The 17280-nt window shown below is 38.5% G+C and overlaps 1 protein-coding gene across 8 annotated transcripts in view; it reads left to right on the forward strand.

The window, feature by feature from the left end:
• Nucleotides 1-17280, forward strand: part of ATRN (attractin) — a 162104-nt gene that overhangs the window by 38415 nt on the left and 106409 nt on the right. For 6 of the 8 annotated variants that reach the window (XM_082428903.1, XM_082428896.1, XM_082428897.1 and 3 more), the window contains exons 2-6: nt 3287-3370; nt 6294-6407; nt 12516-12644; nt 14355-14560; nt 16069-16237. In XM_082428903.1, coding sequence (XP_082285029.1) covers nt 3287-3370; nt 6294-6407; nt 12516-12644; nt 14355-14560; nt 16069-16237 — 702 coding nt within the window. The remainder of the gene's footprint in view (nt 1-3286; nt 3371-6293; nt 6408-12515; nt 12645-14354; nt 14561-16068; nt 16238-17280) is intronic. The other 2 variants (XM_082428898.1, XM_082428900.1) reach the window with 2 other exon arrangements.

The raw sequence follows: 17280 nt of genomic DNA on the forward strand, positions 1-17280 counted from the left end.
TCGCAGTGGTTAAGAATCCGCCTGCCAATGCAGGGGACACGGGTTTGAGCCCTGGTCCGGGAGGATCCCACATGCTGCAGAGCAACTGGGCCTGTGCGCCACAACTAGTGATCCTGTGCTCTAGAGCCTGTGAACCACAACTGCTGAGCCCATGTGCCACAACTATTGAAGCCTGTGTGCCTGGAACCCGTCTCCACAGCAGGAGAAGCCACCTCAATGAGAAGCCTGCACACAGCAACAAAGACCCAACACAGCCAAAAATAAATAAGTAAACTAAAAAATATGTATGTATATAAAAAAGTTACCATTAAAAAAAAAACAGTATGGTATTGGCACAAAAACAGAAATATAGATCAGTGGAACAGGATGGAAATTCTGTTAAATGTTTATCTTGGGAGAAGGGGTGGAGTGCTTGGGGAGATCAGTGAAAAAGGGAGAATTGTCCTTTGATTGACCCCCAAAAAGCCTGTGTGATCATATCTATTCATTATGTGTAAAATTATGTAAATGTGTATGTTTAAAGATATGAAGTAAATATTCAAAATAAAAACGACCTATATTTTCTCCAAAAGGGATGCAGATTTGCAAATACCTGAACATGTCCATGTGAAGTCTGTAAAAACTCTTAGAAACAGAAGAAGCATAGTAGAAAGCCACAAAACTGTTTGAACTACTGGGAAATTTATTTACCTGTAAACCTGGGGTGGTCTCTGTGGTTGTTTGGTGTGGCTCTTCAGGGACCTTTGCACTCCTTTGATTTGTCATCCTTGGTGTTGGTTTTGTGTTTAGGCTCATAGCGTGATGTTTGAAGTAAAATCCAAACATAGCAAAGTCCAGAGGAAGAAGGATGGTCTCTTTGGATGTCTGTCTGTCATAGGCTGGGTTTCTTGGAAGCATTTTCTGAGATGGAGTTTGGGGTACAAGTTAGTTATAACATCTGTGAGAGGAAGGGGCAGGAAGCAGAACTGGGCAAAGGAAGAAGTTGAGCTTCAATGCAGGCTTGGCAAAGGAGAGTTCTGGAGTAAGGATTGCCTGCCAGAGTTGTCCCATGTTAGACTGAAAAATGCCCAGCCATTATACCCACTCTGTGTGGGCTGTGCTGGGAAGGATATGACCTGGGACAAGGCAGCTCCAATGGAACTGACAGCTGGATGCTGTCTGTTGACCACACTCATTTCTGCAGCTGGCAACAAGTCTTTTCTTGAAGAGGAGATCTAGGTGTCGTAGCTAGGAATGAGGAAATATTTCCTAGAAACCCTCCATCAGACTTACCCTCACATCTAAGATTAGACTACATGCTGTGGCAGAAGTAGTAGTTTTTCTTCTCTTCTCTAGTAAAGAGTCCTGATTTTTCACTGAGTATATTGTCATCTGGGATAATGGCTGTATTTCTCAGCCTCTCTGTACATTTAGGTATGTCTAATTTTTGGCTAGGGGGTAAGTTTAATTGTCAAGTTCGACTTAGAGGGCAGGGGTATGTACCTTGTGTTCTTTCAACTCCTTCCTGCTGTGTAGAATATGGAAATAATAACTGGAGTTTGTGCAGCCATCTTGGATTATGAGGTGGAAGCACATGTTGAGGATGACAGAGCAACAAGATAGCAGAACATTAATTAGCTCCCTGATGATCATAGAAATGTGTTATGTGCTCCAGGTTGCTTATGTTTGGGCTTTATATCTTGGTTAAAGCCATTACTATTTAGGTTTTTCTGTCAGTTGCATTAGAACTTAATCTTAACTAATACACATTTCTAATTGGCAAGGGGCACAGGAAACCATGATTGGCTTAGACTAATATTTTGGGAATGGAATGGATGTTGGGGAGTAAGACACAGAGACATTTATATCAGGCAAGTACAGTAGAGAGAGAGAGAATGCAAAGAAGTCGAGAGATTTGCAGGGGATGATAATTGTGATGGACCCTGGAATCATACCTAGGTAAGTGAGAAAGTGGAACGTGTGAGTGATGAACATAAAGAAGTGATAGTTGTGTGGATTGGAGGTCGGGGCTGAAGATTCATTGGAGAGGGGGAACTAGGCTAAATGAACTAGAGAGAGCAGAGATGGTGGTCAGAGTGTAGGTCGCTTTAAATGGAGATTTTATGGTAGAGCTTTCACTCCTAACAGCAGGGCTGAAAAGACTGGGTAACTAAAGTGAGGTAGAGGAAAAAATTGTTAATGGTGAAGTTAAGAAATGGAGAGGCTGGGCTTTGGATGGAACATCTTGGATGCGGCTGAATGGAAGGCAATGAGCTAGATGTTGATATCTTGAGTGGGTGGAGAGGAGTAATTGGGATGTCAGTAGATAACTCAGAAAGTAAGGGAGGCAGATCCAGAAGAGAGCATTTGTTTCAGACAGGCTGACATTGTTGATGGAAGAGGGAGGAAAAGTGATCTGGAAACAGCAAAGAGGAAAGAAATAGCATCCTTAAATATTAAAAATTTCTACATTTATAGTATATATTTCTACAATATATACTAGACATAAACTGAGAAAATATGTTTATAGTACATTTACCATACAGATGGGAGCTTCTTAATATAAATAGAGCTCTTAAACATTATTTTGAAAAAGATAACTTGGTAGCAAAGTGGGTAAAGAATATTGAGTCTTAATTTGCAAAGGAGAAAATGCAAATGACCAAAACACATGAGAATCTTCATACATTAGGGTTAGTACTGGTAAAAATATTAATGAGATACTAAGATGTGCCTGTCATATTGGCAAGACCTAAAAATATTGATAAACTTCAAGCTTGGCATGTGTGTGGGAAGTCAGGTGCTGATGTGCACTGCTCGCAGAGTGTGGTAGATTGCCACTTCAGAAGAAGCAACTAAATGGCTGTGGTGGGTCTGTTGTGTGTTGTGGATTGATGTGCTTGCGCATCATAGTTATGCTGGCCACAGCATTATTTATTGCATTTGCACATTTTACTTGTAATGGTAACTGTGTGGCCTTATTTTTTAAAAACCAACTGATATTTATAAGTAACTTCTTGTGGCCATTTTTATGGAAACAAAGTGTGATTTTCCCATCTCAGCTAGAAAGATGTATGTTTTTGTTCATTCCTGTTGGTTTTAATATATTTGTATCCCCTTTTCTTAAGTATATGGCATGAATTTGTTTCATCCAGATTTGTGTAACCTGCGTATACCTATCCAGTCTTTTTCTTCTGCTCATAGCATGCATCAGTGTACCCACTTGGATTGTATTGAGAGTTAAGAAAGATATTATTAATATATGAAATTTTGATGGATTTAAATTTTTTTATTTTTTGAATTACAGACTAACTGGATCTTCTGGGTTTATAACAGATGGACCTGGAAATTATAAATATAAAACAAAGTGCACATGGCTCATTGAAGGACAGTAAGTAGTAATGGCTAATTTAATTTTTTTTTTTTCAGGATAGAGCTCATTGTGAGATTACTTTTCCAACATGTAAAATTAACAATCTGTGGCAACTTAAAATATTTTTTATTTGGTAACCTTTACTTTGACAAGTGAATTTGATTTTCTTATTTTTCTTAATCTTCAACGTTAATTGAAAAAGACTTCTGTGTTGATTTGCAAATGAATTATACACACCAGAAATTTGTATATTTTCAGTTGTAATAGTTAAAAAACTGTTACAATATTTTATTATGGTTGAGGTATATGAAGAAAATTAGACTTCACTTGAATATGTAGTAGGGAAGGGAAGAGATTTTAATAGGCCTATTTATTTATTTATTATTTTTAGTGATTTAACATATGGAAGTTTATTTCTTCCTCACATAAAAGTTCCAAGGCAGGTGTTCCTGGTCAGCAGGCAGCTTTCTTCCCATTGGTAGTAGGACCCAGGCTCTGCCATTCATTCATTAGCTTCACTGTTGGCTAACTGCAGCCAGCAGGAGGGGAAGGAGGAAGTACGGGAGAAAGCAGACCTGCTTCTTAAAAGCTTCTTGCAGAAAGTGTCACATGCATTCACTCGCATTGCAACCATTAATAACCCTTTAAAATAATTGTGGACAGTCTTAGAAGACTGGACCAAAACTGGACAAATGGTAATTTCTTAAAACTAAATTGCAGTGTGGAATCTGAAATGATCCTAATGAACTTTTAGAACTTGTTAAGTTAAAACTGGTTTTCTATGGGACTTCCCTGGCGGTCCAGTGGTTAAGACTCCACGCTTCCACTGCAGGGGGCATGGGTTCGATCCCTGGTCGGGGAACTAAGATCCCACATGCTGCGTGGCATGGCCAAAAATAAAATAAAATTTTTTAACTGGTTTTCTTGTACTTTAAATAGATCTTTAACCCATGCATGATTTTGTAACATTTGGAAAATATTGGTTCACTGAATTATGCAGGTCTTCCAGGTGTCGATATATTTCATTATATGAAATTTAAAACATCACCTTAGTTAAAAATCACCATCAATCTCATCAGAAAATTTTAAGTATTGGGAAGTTGTATCTGGGTGGTAGGTTTAAATTTTCCAAAACTCATTATTGCTTGAAAGCTTATATTTTCTTTGGTAACAAATGCAGGCTTGCTTTGTTCATTTTCAAGAAAATATCTACCAGATATCCAAGTCTAAATAACCATAGTTTTTACCTCTTGGACCTCCTAAAAGGGCCTCAGGGACCCTGGCATTGTGTGGACCATACTCTGAGAACTGCTGCTTTAAGGAGCTGTCTGCTCTTGCCCTTTTTACCAGTTCACTCCCATCTGATATCCTTCTCCACTGTTGCTCTGAATGTGCTGTCAGTGGTTGCTCCACCTCAGCCTAAGCATAAAACTAAGCAAAAAACTTTAAATCCTCCGTTTCCTTATCCACATGTTCAGCCTGTCAGTAAGTTCTATCAGTTTTCCCCTCTAGAATATCTCCCCAATCCTCTTCATCTTCAACTCTACAGTTATTTTAAGAACCACCAACCATCCTCTCTTTCCTGGGCCACTGTAATAGCCTTGAAATTGACCTCCAGTTTTTACCTTTGCCCCTTGCCCACCTCTCACTCAACTTCTTATCTTATTCCTTCTGTTTGCTGTGTTTCAGACATGCTGATTTTCTTCATGTTGCTTGGACACATCAACTTCTAAAGTCTAAGACTTTAAGACTGTTATTCTCTCTGCCTGAAACATTGTCCCCCCAGGCTTTTGACATGGCTTATCTCTCACCATTCTAATATTTTCCAAAACTTTCTGGGGTATCTCCCCACCATCTGTTGTACTACTACATCACATTCCTTTAATTTCTTCCCAGTATTCATCACCATGTGAGTTAACTTGTTTATGTATTTATTTAATTGTTTGGTTAGAGATTTTAGTTAGACAAGAAGTATGGGGTAGATGAAAGGTTCAGGCTGGAGACATATAGTTAGGAATCACCAGGATGTAGATGGTGTTGATATTACCAAGAACTTTTGGAGTAGAGTCTGCGGGCTAAAGCCAGGTTGGAGAGTGAAAAGGTGAGTGGGATGTGAGGAAATGGAGAAAACCAAAGTCTTCTGTGGAGTTTCAGAGGAGAAAGGGATAGGTCTGATAGTAGCTGGAAGGAGAGTTGGGATTTAAAGTTTTTTGTGTTTTGTTGTTTTTTGTAAAATATGTGATACTTAAAGAGATTTAAGTGTGGACTTGGAAGTTTCAGATGAGAGGGAGATGTTAAATATTTGAGAGATGGAAGGAAAAGTAGGTAGATGTATCTATTTTAGGAAGTGGGTATTTGAGAAATTTTTGTCTGAGTGCTGAGCATAAGCAGGGAGATGGGACTGGGTGGTCTGAAATAGAAATTGAGAACTAGTAGTAGGACTGCTGGCAGAATCGAAGCGCCAATACTGGAACCAGCCTACCCAGTGTTGTGACTTTCTCCAGCATGGCTTAGTTTTCTCTAGATTCAGTCTAGGTCAAAGCAGATAACTGGTGTTCTCTAGACCAGGACTTCTTCCAGGGAGTTCCATGAAAAGGCAGAGGGGCAGGCGAGTTGAGAGGATTGGCAGGTGTGTTTGTAAAATGATGTAGTATGAAATCTTAAGTTGAATAAGAAAGGCTAATGGATTGGTAAAGAATGGCCACTGTATAGACTATAAGGCCCAAAGATGCATAGACCATGTCTATTTTGTTTACCATTGCATATTTAGTGGTCTCTTGCACATAGAAAGTACTAAGGAAATCTTTGACAAGTGAAGGACTACTGATTACATACTATTAATTTCTTCTCTATATATAAATTCTTTAAAAATCTATATTTTTTCTCAAATGTTTTATAGTGATTATGATTATTATAAATTACTTTTTTCTGTTCTTTTCAGGCCAAATAGAATAATGAGGCTTCGTTTCAATCATTTTGCTACAGAGTGTAGTTGGGACCATTTATATGTTTATGATGGGGACTCGATTTACGCACCCCTAGTTGCTGCCTTTAGGTAAGCTTAGTCATATAAATACTGGTTAACCATTGTTTGATTTCTGAATTCATGTATCTCCTAGATTGTATTCTTACTGGATTCACCTTTTTTATCACTTAAAACATTTACTTCATGGAAAGAGTACTAGTTATGGAGTCCTATCACTTTTGTGCTAGTCCTAACTTGGTTTCCTGTAGCTTCTGGGTAAGTTTTTGGGCAGAGTACTTGACCTCTCTTTTTAGTTTCCTGATCTATAAAATTGTGATGGTAGTATCAAATTTACCTACTTCTTGTGGTGGTGGTGAAGTTTACATCTAAAAATGTTTTGTGAGTAATATATCGAATATAATATTTCTGTGAAAAATTAAATCAGGAACCATGTTCGTCTTGATCCTTGTTGTGTTCTTCATTGCATAGGCATTCAGGAGTTATTTGTTGAATTCAGATATAGCTCTGTGTGTGTGTGTGTGGGTGTGTGTGATGTGTAATTATGTATATACCTTAATATGGGTGAGGGAAACGTTTTGGAAGAGTATACATAAAACGAACAGTGGTTACCTGTAGAGAATGAGGAACATTCCAGTTACGTGTTGTGATTTTTTTTCTACAGTATATTCTGTGTTTGTTGTTAAACAGCTTAACACCAAATACATGGGGTGCTCTGAATTGATTTGACATTTTACTTTTTATAAACAGTAAGTAGCTGTGTTGTTTATTATATTTTTGACCACATGCGAATTCAAAACTGTTCTATTTTTCTTCCTTTTACTTGATAGAGGATTTTTAAAATATATTTTTTCTAAAATGCATATCCTTAGAGAGTCATAGTTGTCAGCTGACTGTCTGGATTTCTTTCCCTCAAATATTTGATTTCCCTGACTTTAAAAGAAATCAGTTTAACAAATATTTTTTGTATTCCTCACATGGGGCTGGTTGATGTCTCTTGTGGGTGAGGAGATAACAGAGAGTGAACATAACATGAGGAGGCAAAGGACAGCTGAGATCAGGGGACCAATGTGCCCTTGTATTTCTCCACTCCCTTTGGCTTAGAAATCTCTGCAACATGTCTTTGAACTGAGAACCAAGGCCATTTTCTGGGTTTCAGAGATTCACTTAGAGGGCCAAAGAACAGGGTGGATAGGCCATGCTAAGCATCAAAATGTCATTGGCTACATGTTGAGCATATACATCTTTATGCCAGAATTTGACTCATACCTTGTCTTATAGCAAGAGGCACCCCAAACTTTAACACAGCACAAAAACTATCTGTAGTATGATGTTATCATGATAATAGTACTTGTTGGAGGTTTACTTGATAACTGCATTTGTTAATCAAAACTCATGGAGTCCCCTCTTTATGTGCCAGGCACTTTGAATCAGCTTGCCAATAGCCCTGTGGGAACATCTGCCAAGAGGGTATGCATAACTCTGTAGTTCACCCGGGCTGTGTATTTAATGAGCAGACATGTGAACCAACAGCAACCACAAAACAAGCAGAAGGGTACAACTGTTTTAGTCAGTGACTTTTGAGAGAAGCCACAGTATATGTACAGACAACAGGAGGATTTTTAAGCTTCTATAAAAAAGTTTATTTACTGAAATGTATAAATTAATGCATTGATTGTGTTAAAATTTAACTTATAATTGAGTGTGCATTTTCTAAAATCATAGTGAGATAATGTATGTTTAATAATTGAAATTTACCTGAAACACAGAACCCCTGAAGCACTGATGTGCAGAAGAATTTGAAAATAATTGTTTAGGTCATAAGGCAATGTCACAAGATGGGGAGCTGAGGAGTGCTGTTGGGTCAGGAGGACTTTGGATAGAGGAATCAACCCAGTGGTGATGTGCTGGGGGCCCAGAGTGGAGTGAGCCTGGCGGCACATAGTTCAGCCAAATAAAGAAAAAGAGAGCCACACAGGATTCAGAAGATTTGGACTTTTAATCTGCGTTCTGCCCAAGGCTCTGCATGAGTCTGAATAGTTCATTCAAACACTCTAGTCCTCATCTTCTGAAGCCTAAAATGAAGGTGTTGTACTGTGTTTTCTCTGGGTGTATTGCAGTCCATGAAGTTTAATTTGACTCTGAACTGGTTGATCACATTATCTTTTATATGCTGAAATTCTGAATAAAATTTGTTTAACAAACAGAGTTCCATTACTGGACAAATTTGAGAACCACTAGAGCAAGTCTCTTCCAGCTGCACAACATTATGACTTTGTGGTGCATTCACTTCAACAAATGCATAAGTGCAGCACCTTTGTGGAGCACCTGCTCGCTCTGCTCAGATCTGTTGGTAGGGAGATGCAGAGGTGGTAGTGGTGATAGAGCAGGGAGAATAGTTTTCCTCTCTGAGGAAATTCTTATTCCTTTTAGAGGTTTTTGTTGTTGTTATTTTTAAGAAAGTCAAATACTGATGAGGCAGTTGTTTAGGCTGTGATGCAGAGCTGTTAGAGGAAGTCTTGTGAAAGTGGGAGTCAGCCTGTCCGGCACCCCATGGAAATCGTGGTCAGTCTGTGGCAGGTAATCAAAGGCAGGCACCTCTTTTGTGGCTGTGGACCCTCCTTTACCACTCAGAAGTATACATGCTGTCTGGACCCATCCCCAGGCTCCTAACCCTGACTTTAAAAATCTGGCTTACCTTCCACATCTGCCTGTCCTTGAGTGTATAGTTTTGCAAGGAGACAGGTGTGTCAAACTGACTATTTGCCAACTATGTAAACTTACATGTGTAGTTGGCAAAGTCAGGCTGTGCCCCAGGTGTGTTCAGAGAGCCCATATCTGTCTGGAACAGTTATGTTGAATTAAGACAATATCTTTAGTTCAGCGATTTTCAGAAATGGTTCTAAACAATGGTACTCTGTGTTTACAGTATAAGATTATGAAGAACCCCAGGGCAAGCAGTTCTTGATTTTCTCAAGTTGAACAGCTGGCTGCAGCCTAAGCTGAGCCTGCATTTATTTACCTGCCTAGGGGCAGGGGACAGGGAGGTGGAGGCAGCTCAGGGTGACAGTTGAACGGCAAGCCTGCAGCATCACTTTCTCACCCACACACTTTCTATTGCCTTGCACACTGGGTTGAGGTTTATATTCATTTATTCTGTACAAAGTTTATTTTTGTCATAAACCAGTTGTTTTATTTTCATACTGGGAAAAAGCACATTCCGAAGCTGTCACAAGTTTTTGAAGTGAAAAGAAGCAAATGCCTAAGTCTCTCTGACAGTAGGGAAGCTGATCCCCTTTCTCCAGCAACGTGGTCATTTAGTGCAGGTGGCCCTCCCACTCCTTCTGACTCTCCATCCTTTCTCCCTCCACCCATTCTGCCATTCGTTCTATACATTTAAATGTCCCCACCATATAAATAATAAACACCATTAGCCATCTCTTATTGAACACCTACTGGTGTGAGATGCTATTTCAGCCCTTCACATGCTTTAACAGTTTGATTCTCATTACATTGCTGTGAGGTAGATAGGGTTTCTTTCATTGTGCTTTTGAGGAAGCTAAGTCTCAGAAATGTCAGTGACATGCACAGGCTTGTGGAACAAGACTCGGAGCTCACATCTCTGACCCTGAAGCTCATGCTAAGATAACAAAGAGTGTCCTACATGTGACTGAATCCCCCAGTCCTTTCCTGTGCCAGTATTTCTTATGGCAAGATTGCTTTTGACATACGTGTTTCTAGGTGGCCCTGCTCTTGCAAGTACTTACCCCTCAGCATTTTAGGGGATTCTGGTATGTAAAACTGATGAAAGCATGATGATGGTTGAAACCTTCATTTAGGTCTGTGATCAAATGTCATTTCTTCCAAGAGTCCTTCCCTAAATGCCCTTTCTAAAGTAGCACTTTCTGTTCTTTTACTGTTTTATTTGCCTTCATAGTATTTACCTCTACCTGGCATTATATATACACACCTGTGGGCCAGGGGTTGGGGGTTCGTATCTAGACTTATTCTTTCTCTGACATGAACTCCAGTAAGGGCAGAGACGTCTTCACTGTTGTATTCCTGGTACCTAGAACAGTGCCTCACTTGTAGTAAGTACTTAGTATTTGTTAGTTGAATGCATAGTAGAAAATGCTTCACCGTTTTGCAACCCCTAGAGCACCTTCAGCGTCCTTGGGTTCCTAGAGTTCTGCCTGCATATTAAAAACTTGTTGAATGAAAATTCCATCCCTTCTTCCTCCTCACACCCTGCTTATATGCTCTTCCACTCATTTTTATATGCACTTGTATAAATACACATAAATGTATACATATACTAGGCCCATCGTCTTGCAGCTTGTTTTTTTTCCTACTCATCAGAATGCCTTGATGAGCGCCTTGTTAGTCCTGCAGACCTAACGTATGTAATGACTTATTCATCCAGCTCCCAGATGACCATTTAGGTGGTCTTCAACCTGTTCGCATTCTGAATAGTGCTGCGGTGAGAATTCTTATATATTTGTGTATGTGAGCAAGTGTTTCTTCTACTAAGAAATAGAATTGCTAGGTCATAATGAATGAGCATTTGAGATAGTCATCAGCCCAAAAGTATGTGCTTTAGGAAAGAAAAGAGGCCCGTGTGGCTCGGGTTGAGCGAGTGAAAGGAAGAGAGTACAGATCTCCCTTGGCTTATGATGGGGTTATGTCCTGATAAACCCATTGTATGTTGAAAATATTGTAAGTTGAAATGCATTTAATACACCTCACCTATCGAACATCATAGCTTAGCTTAGCCCACCTTAAATGTGCTCAGAACACTTACATTAGCCTACAGTTGGGCAAAGTCATCTAACACAAAGCCTATTTTATAATGTTGAATATCTCATGTAACTTTGAATACTGTACTGAAAGTGAAAAACAGAATGGTTGTCTGGGTACAGAGTGGTTGTACATGTATTGGTTTTTTACCCTTGTGATCGTGTGGCTGACTGGGAGCTACAGCTTTGTGCTGGTGCCCAGCATCATGAGAGAGTATTAACAGCATATCACTAGCCTGGGAAAAGGTCAAAATTCAAAATTCTAAGTACAGTTTCTACTGAATGCGTATCCCTTTTGCACCATTGTAAAGTCGAAAAATTGTAGGTCAAAAAACTGTAAGTCAAAAAATTGTAAGTCGAACCATTGTAAGTCAGGGACCATCTGTAATAGATGAGATATTTGTTCATCGGGTGGGATTGTGTGTGTGGAACAGATTGCACAGGGTCTGGTAAGGAGTTAGGCTTTAACTGAATGAGACGATGGTGGTACTGAACAATAACTGGGCAAAAGATAGGAGCATATGAAGAAAAGCAAAAGATGCAAGTAAACATAGGAAAAATGATTAACCTCAGGAGTATAAGAGAAGCTCAAAACCACACGTTAAAAAAATCACTTTCACATATTAAATTAGCAAAACTAAAGTAGGACTGGTAATTCTCCTTGTTGGCAGGGTTAGGTGGGATGGACCCTTTCATTCTCTGTCGGTGGGATTTCAAGTCAGCATCCGTCTTCTGGAAAGCAAATTGGTATATGGATTAAGAGCCTTAAAGCCATCATTTAGACCCTTTGACTCGGTAATTCTTTCTCTTTATAGATACCCAACAGATACTATCGTGGGCTGAGCTCTGAGTAAGGTTCTAAAAGTTCTGAGGGAGCTCTTAGAGACATAGAAATGCTTATGGTATATTACTTGTAAAATAGAATATGATATGTAACATGGTATCAATTAAACAAAGAAAATACATCAGAATGCTAATAGTATTGGGATGATGGATGTTTGTATATCAAACTTTTATTTCTATTTTTACTTTTCATGTCTTTCAATGGTATATGTTTGGTATCCATCAACTCATAAAGTTTGTTACTTTCTGTGATTGTGGAGGTTTACTCAGTTTTTCAAAGGAGTATTATAAAATGTTTTACTTAAAAAAAAAAGAATAAGGTCATCGGTTTCAAATCTCATTTAAAATATAACCTAGAATAGAGAAGAGCCTAGCAAAAGATTCAGATCTGTTCCTGTGCATTTATCACAGGAATTTGGCCCTCTTCCTAGAAGTGGCTTTTTAAATTACAAGGGTGAAATCCAGTTGAATTTGTGTTCTGTCACCATGTGATGTGTCTGTGATTATGCTTCTCTTTATAAGACATGCGTTTTCATTTCAGCGGCCTCATTGTTCCTGAGAGAGATGGCAACGAGACTGTCCCAGAGGTCGTTGCCACATCAGGTTATGCCCTGCTGCATTTTTTTAGTGATGCTGCTTATAATTTGACTGGATTTAATATCACTTACAAGTAAGATATTTAAGTCTAATATTTGTGATTTTTTTTCAGAAGACCGTATACTTTGTTTTAACAATAATAATGACTAACATATTGAGGGTTTACAATGTGCCAGGCATTATGCTAAGTAGTTTGCATGAATTTTCTCATTTAAAGTTCTTTTAAAAACTCAGTTACAGGCACTGTTTTTCTACTTCTTTTATAAATGAAGAAAGTGGCAGGAAAAGGTAAAGTAAATTGTCAAAGCAGTGGGACCACAGTTGCAACCCAGGTCTTGCTGCTGTTGAGCTTCTCCTGGAAAAGAGGGGCATTATCCATTCCTGCCAATGGATAAAAACTTTGGAGGAGTTTGCTAAGTACAGTTTAACAAATATTAGTAGTTTTCATGTACTCAGTAGTTGGCCCATAGATGACAGCTTAGTTGAGGTTACAAAGGAAATGTAGACAGACAGACTCTGGGCAGCTTTTGGAATTTGTTGCAGTAGGAGAGAAGCTAACTTCTGTCTTTTCCTTTTTTTCCTAAAAAATGTTTATTTTCAGAAGTAGTTAAATTCATAAAATGCCATAAGCAGGGGGGTCTGTGATAAAGAACTTCTGTGGCCCACAAAACCTAAAATATATATTATCTGGCCTTTTACATAATACGTTTGACAACTCTTGGTATAGCTGGTAACCCCCATGTGTAACCTTTATACTGGGTTCTTTTTCTTGCCCATTTTCTCAGGCTCTCAGTAGTCTTTCAACCCTATTTAAAGCCATCTTTATCTTGATTGGTATGGTGATTCAGTTTTTCAGGTACCCAAGGTTTGTGACTTAGCAGCCTGGGCAGCTCATCACAAGCCTGGGTTTGAAAAGTAGGCATATGCATTTATTATATTATATTAGAACACAGATTATAAAAATACTATATATACATACTTATAAAATTTTATTATAAATGTATCGTGAACTGACGTTAGGGTGTAGGCATGAATGTTAATTAGCTTGTTTTGTAACTGATTCCTGATTTTCTGGCATGCTTTGCTACAAAATTCCTTTTTAGTTTTCTTTACACTCTTACAGTATCTTGCTAATCCTGTTATCCCCCCTTTTTAAAATCAGAATTATGTCTTTTCAAAGTGTTGTCAATATCATTGTCACGTTACTATGCAACACTTTATGGTTAAACTCATGTATTAAGTTAAACTATCCCTCCCTTTTCTTGCATCTGAGATGGGTAGATAAACTTGCTAAGGAATTTAATACACACCAATCTGAGCAATAATCTTAAGCAAATTCTGTAAACTTTTAGAGGCTATCCAGAGGAATGAGGATGGTAGTGTATTGTTTGCAATTTGTTTTATCCTTTTCTTCTCCAGACTTGTTAGCATGCATTTGGCAATTTTATAATGCTCATCATCTGTGGGGTACCAAGAGTTAGGATAGTCATCCTGTCCTTAAGGAGCTAAGCCTGGATATTTTGCAAGAATCTCTTCTCTTCTTGTAATCTCTTTAACTGTCTCTTCTTATGAGAATCCAACAGGTTTAATTTGATTTATTACTTGCCCTAGTTCTGCAGTGTTGAGTGACCCCATTTAGGCTAAATGGTAAGTACTGCAATTATGCTTGTGAATGAACTGGCTAGACAGTGAGATTTCTTAAGCCTTGTTTAGGAGGAAGTTCTGCTAAGTTAATCGAAGTGTTGCTTTGTGTTGATTTAATTTTCCCCCACTATTTTTATAGTTTTGACATGTGTCCGAATAATTGCTCAGACCGAGGAGAATGTAAGACCAGTAATAACAGCAACACTGTTCAATGTGAATGTTCTGAAAACTGGAAAGGTGAAGCATGTGACATCCCTCACTGTGTAAATAACTGTGGTTTTCCTCATCGAGGCATCTGCAATTCAAGTGATGTCAGAGGATGCTCCTGCTTCTCAGAGTGGCAGGGTAGGAACTTCTTTCTTTCTTTTTTTTTCTTTCAATTTACAGAATGTTTCTAGTTTAGTAAGTTGTAGATTGACTTTATTCCTAATATCTGTACCATCTATGTTAATCAAATATCAGGAAGAGTTTAAGTTTTCATATCTCTTTATTCAGCTTCTTACAAATCTTTGAATTTCATAGATGTATGGTTGTGGTCTCTAGAGATGTGGAGCAGTTTAACATTCTTTGCAGTTCATTCATGAATTTAGAGAACTTGGTCTCGGCCATAAGACACAGAGAACCAAGTTGGGAGGTGGAACAAGAGTTGACAATAATGGTCTCTCCACAGAAACTTTCAATAAATTCAGAGAAAATTGGGGTTGATTATACAGTAGAATCCTAAAGCAGTCAGTTATTGGAATTATCTGCAGATACAGATTATTAAAGAAGCCTTTAGCAAATTCTTCAAGGGGTGGGTGATAACAGCTGTTACTGATTTGGTTTTCTGGGTTTTTTAAAATACGTTTACCCCTTTCTCGGAACACATTTATCTTGAATTTCCAGAAATGTGCTTGTTTAGATGCTTTAGTTTGTTCGGTTTGGCTGACATTGAGCAGTTAAATAATTGAAGTATTTGACTACCTACCACTTTGCAAATGTTGGAGCAGAAGCCAAACCTCTCAGAAAAGGAGTTTCTTGATTTTGCAGGAAACGGATAGTTTTTAATATTCCCAGGACTAGTCTTTACATTTTAGCTCTAAAGTTTTTTTTGTTTTTTTTTTTAAATTTATTTTTGGCTGCGTTGGGTCTTCCTTGCTGTGTGTGGACTTTGTCTCATTGAGACAAGTGGGAGCTACTCTTTGTTGCGGTGCGCAGGCTTTCTCATTGCAGTGGCTTCTCTTGTTGCGGAGCACAGGCTCTAGGTGCGCGGGCTCAGTAGTTGTGGCGCACGAGCTTAGTTGCTCCACAGCATGTGGGATCCTCCCGGACCAGGGATCGAATCCGTGTCCCCTGCATTGGCAGGCGGATTCTTAACCACTGCACCACCAGGGAAGTCCCTAAAGTTTTTCATTTGAATTAATAATTCCTTTGTCCACTCTTTCCTCTGAGAGCTGCTTAAGCAAGTATTTCATTACTAAAAAATCCTAACCTAGATATGGTCAGGTCTTCATTAGAAAGTATGTGATTTTGAATTTTATTAGAGATTACCCTTGGTCACTACCTTTGAGTAAATTGAAAGCACAAATTAAAGGGATTTCTCTGATATTTGGATGCTAAAGGAAAGACTGTAAGTATTCTTTAGATAATTTGTTGTATTTAGATGATTAAAACTTGAAATGCAGTAGTTTTCTCTTTTTTTTTTTGTCCTTGCTGAACTGCATGTGGGAATCTTAGTTCCCCTGACCCGGGATTGAACCCAGGCCCCCTGTAGTGGAAGTGCAGAGCACTGACCACTGGACTGCCAGGGAATTCCTGAATTGCAATAATTTTAAAGCTGCATTTTGTGAAGCTAATTTATTATGTTTTATTAGGTCCTGGATGTTCAGTTCCTGTACCAGCTAACCAGTCATTTTGGACACGAGAAGAATATTCTAACCTAAAGCTCCCCAGAGCCTCTCACAAAGCTGTGGTCAATGGAAATATAATGTGGGTTGTTGGAGGATATATGTTCAACCACTCAGATTACAACATGGTTCTAGCGTAAGTTGTTTTAAAAATTTTTACAAGAAGCTTATTACTTTTCCATTTTGAAAATATTTAAAGTAGAGATAAGCAAAAAGAAAAGAAATCATTAGTAATTGCATTCCTGAAGAAAATCTCTGTTAGTATTTTAGTAGTTGTATTCTAGACTTTTGGGGACATATTCTTAGTTTTTGAAATTGGGAGCCACAAAGAATTCATTGCTGTAATAAAGAATAATCCATCTTTTCCAGACACTGTCTCTCAGATTTTGTGTTAGGTACATATAATAGGCTCTATATAAATAGGGGATTGCTTTGCCTCTTAATTTAATTAACATTTCTATAGGTTAAACGGCTTGCATTTACAGTTTGCTAGTGGAAATTATGCCATTCTTTAATACTTTCCAGGGTTCAAGGTCTTTTGCTGGTTCCATGCTGCTCATCCTGAAGGGAGAGTATATTTTCACGGTGGAATTAGCTATGGAGTTTGACTTTGGGGAGAAATTTTTGAACACCTACTGTTGTGCTGATTTTGTGCCCTGGAAATTTTTTCTAAACATTTTCTACTAATGAAGATTGTCAAAAATCAGCATCTGTTCTTTAAGGAATTCTGGAAATATGGCAGTGATTGTATAGTTTCTGAGTCCCCCAAACATAGTCATTAAAGCACAGAGAACAACTAGGATAGCAAAATAAAAAACACATGGATAACATCTATAACAAACTTGATCAGAAGGCATCTACACAAATAGGTGGGGTTAAACCATTGACAGCTATAAGACCTGTGTGCTATCAGTATCTATGTAGGAGTAAAAAAAGGGGAGCGGTGGGCCCACCAACAGTAAACCCAAAGACCCGCTGGAAAGCTCAGCAAGCTGCTTTGAGAACAGCAGCTGGAATTGGGAAGATTTTGCATGTTCTAGTAGGGGGGATGAGCTCAGGGATCTATAGTAGGATCTGAAGGGGCTGGAACAGTTTGTGCCGTATTAGCTCTCAAAAAAACAGCCAAAGACTCTTTGTAGGAGAAAGTCCCACACTGAAGAAAAGCTGCTGGGAATAGAT

The sequence above is a fragment of the Balaenoptera physalus genome, assembly GCF_965194825.1.
Source record: "Balaenoptera physalus genome assembly, chromosome: 16".
Classification (NCBI taxonomy): Eukaryota; Metazoa; Chordata; class Mammalia; order Artiodactyla; family Balaenopteridae; genus Balaenoptera; species Balaenoptera physalus.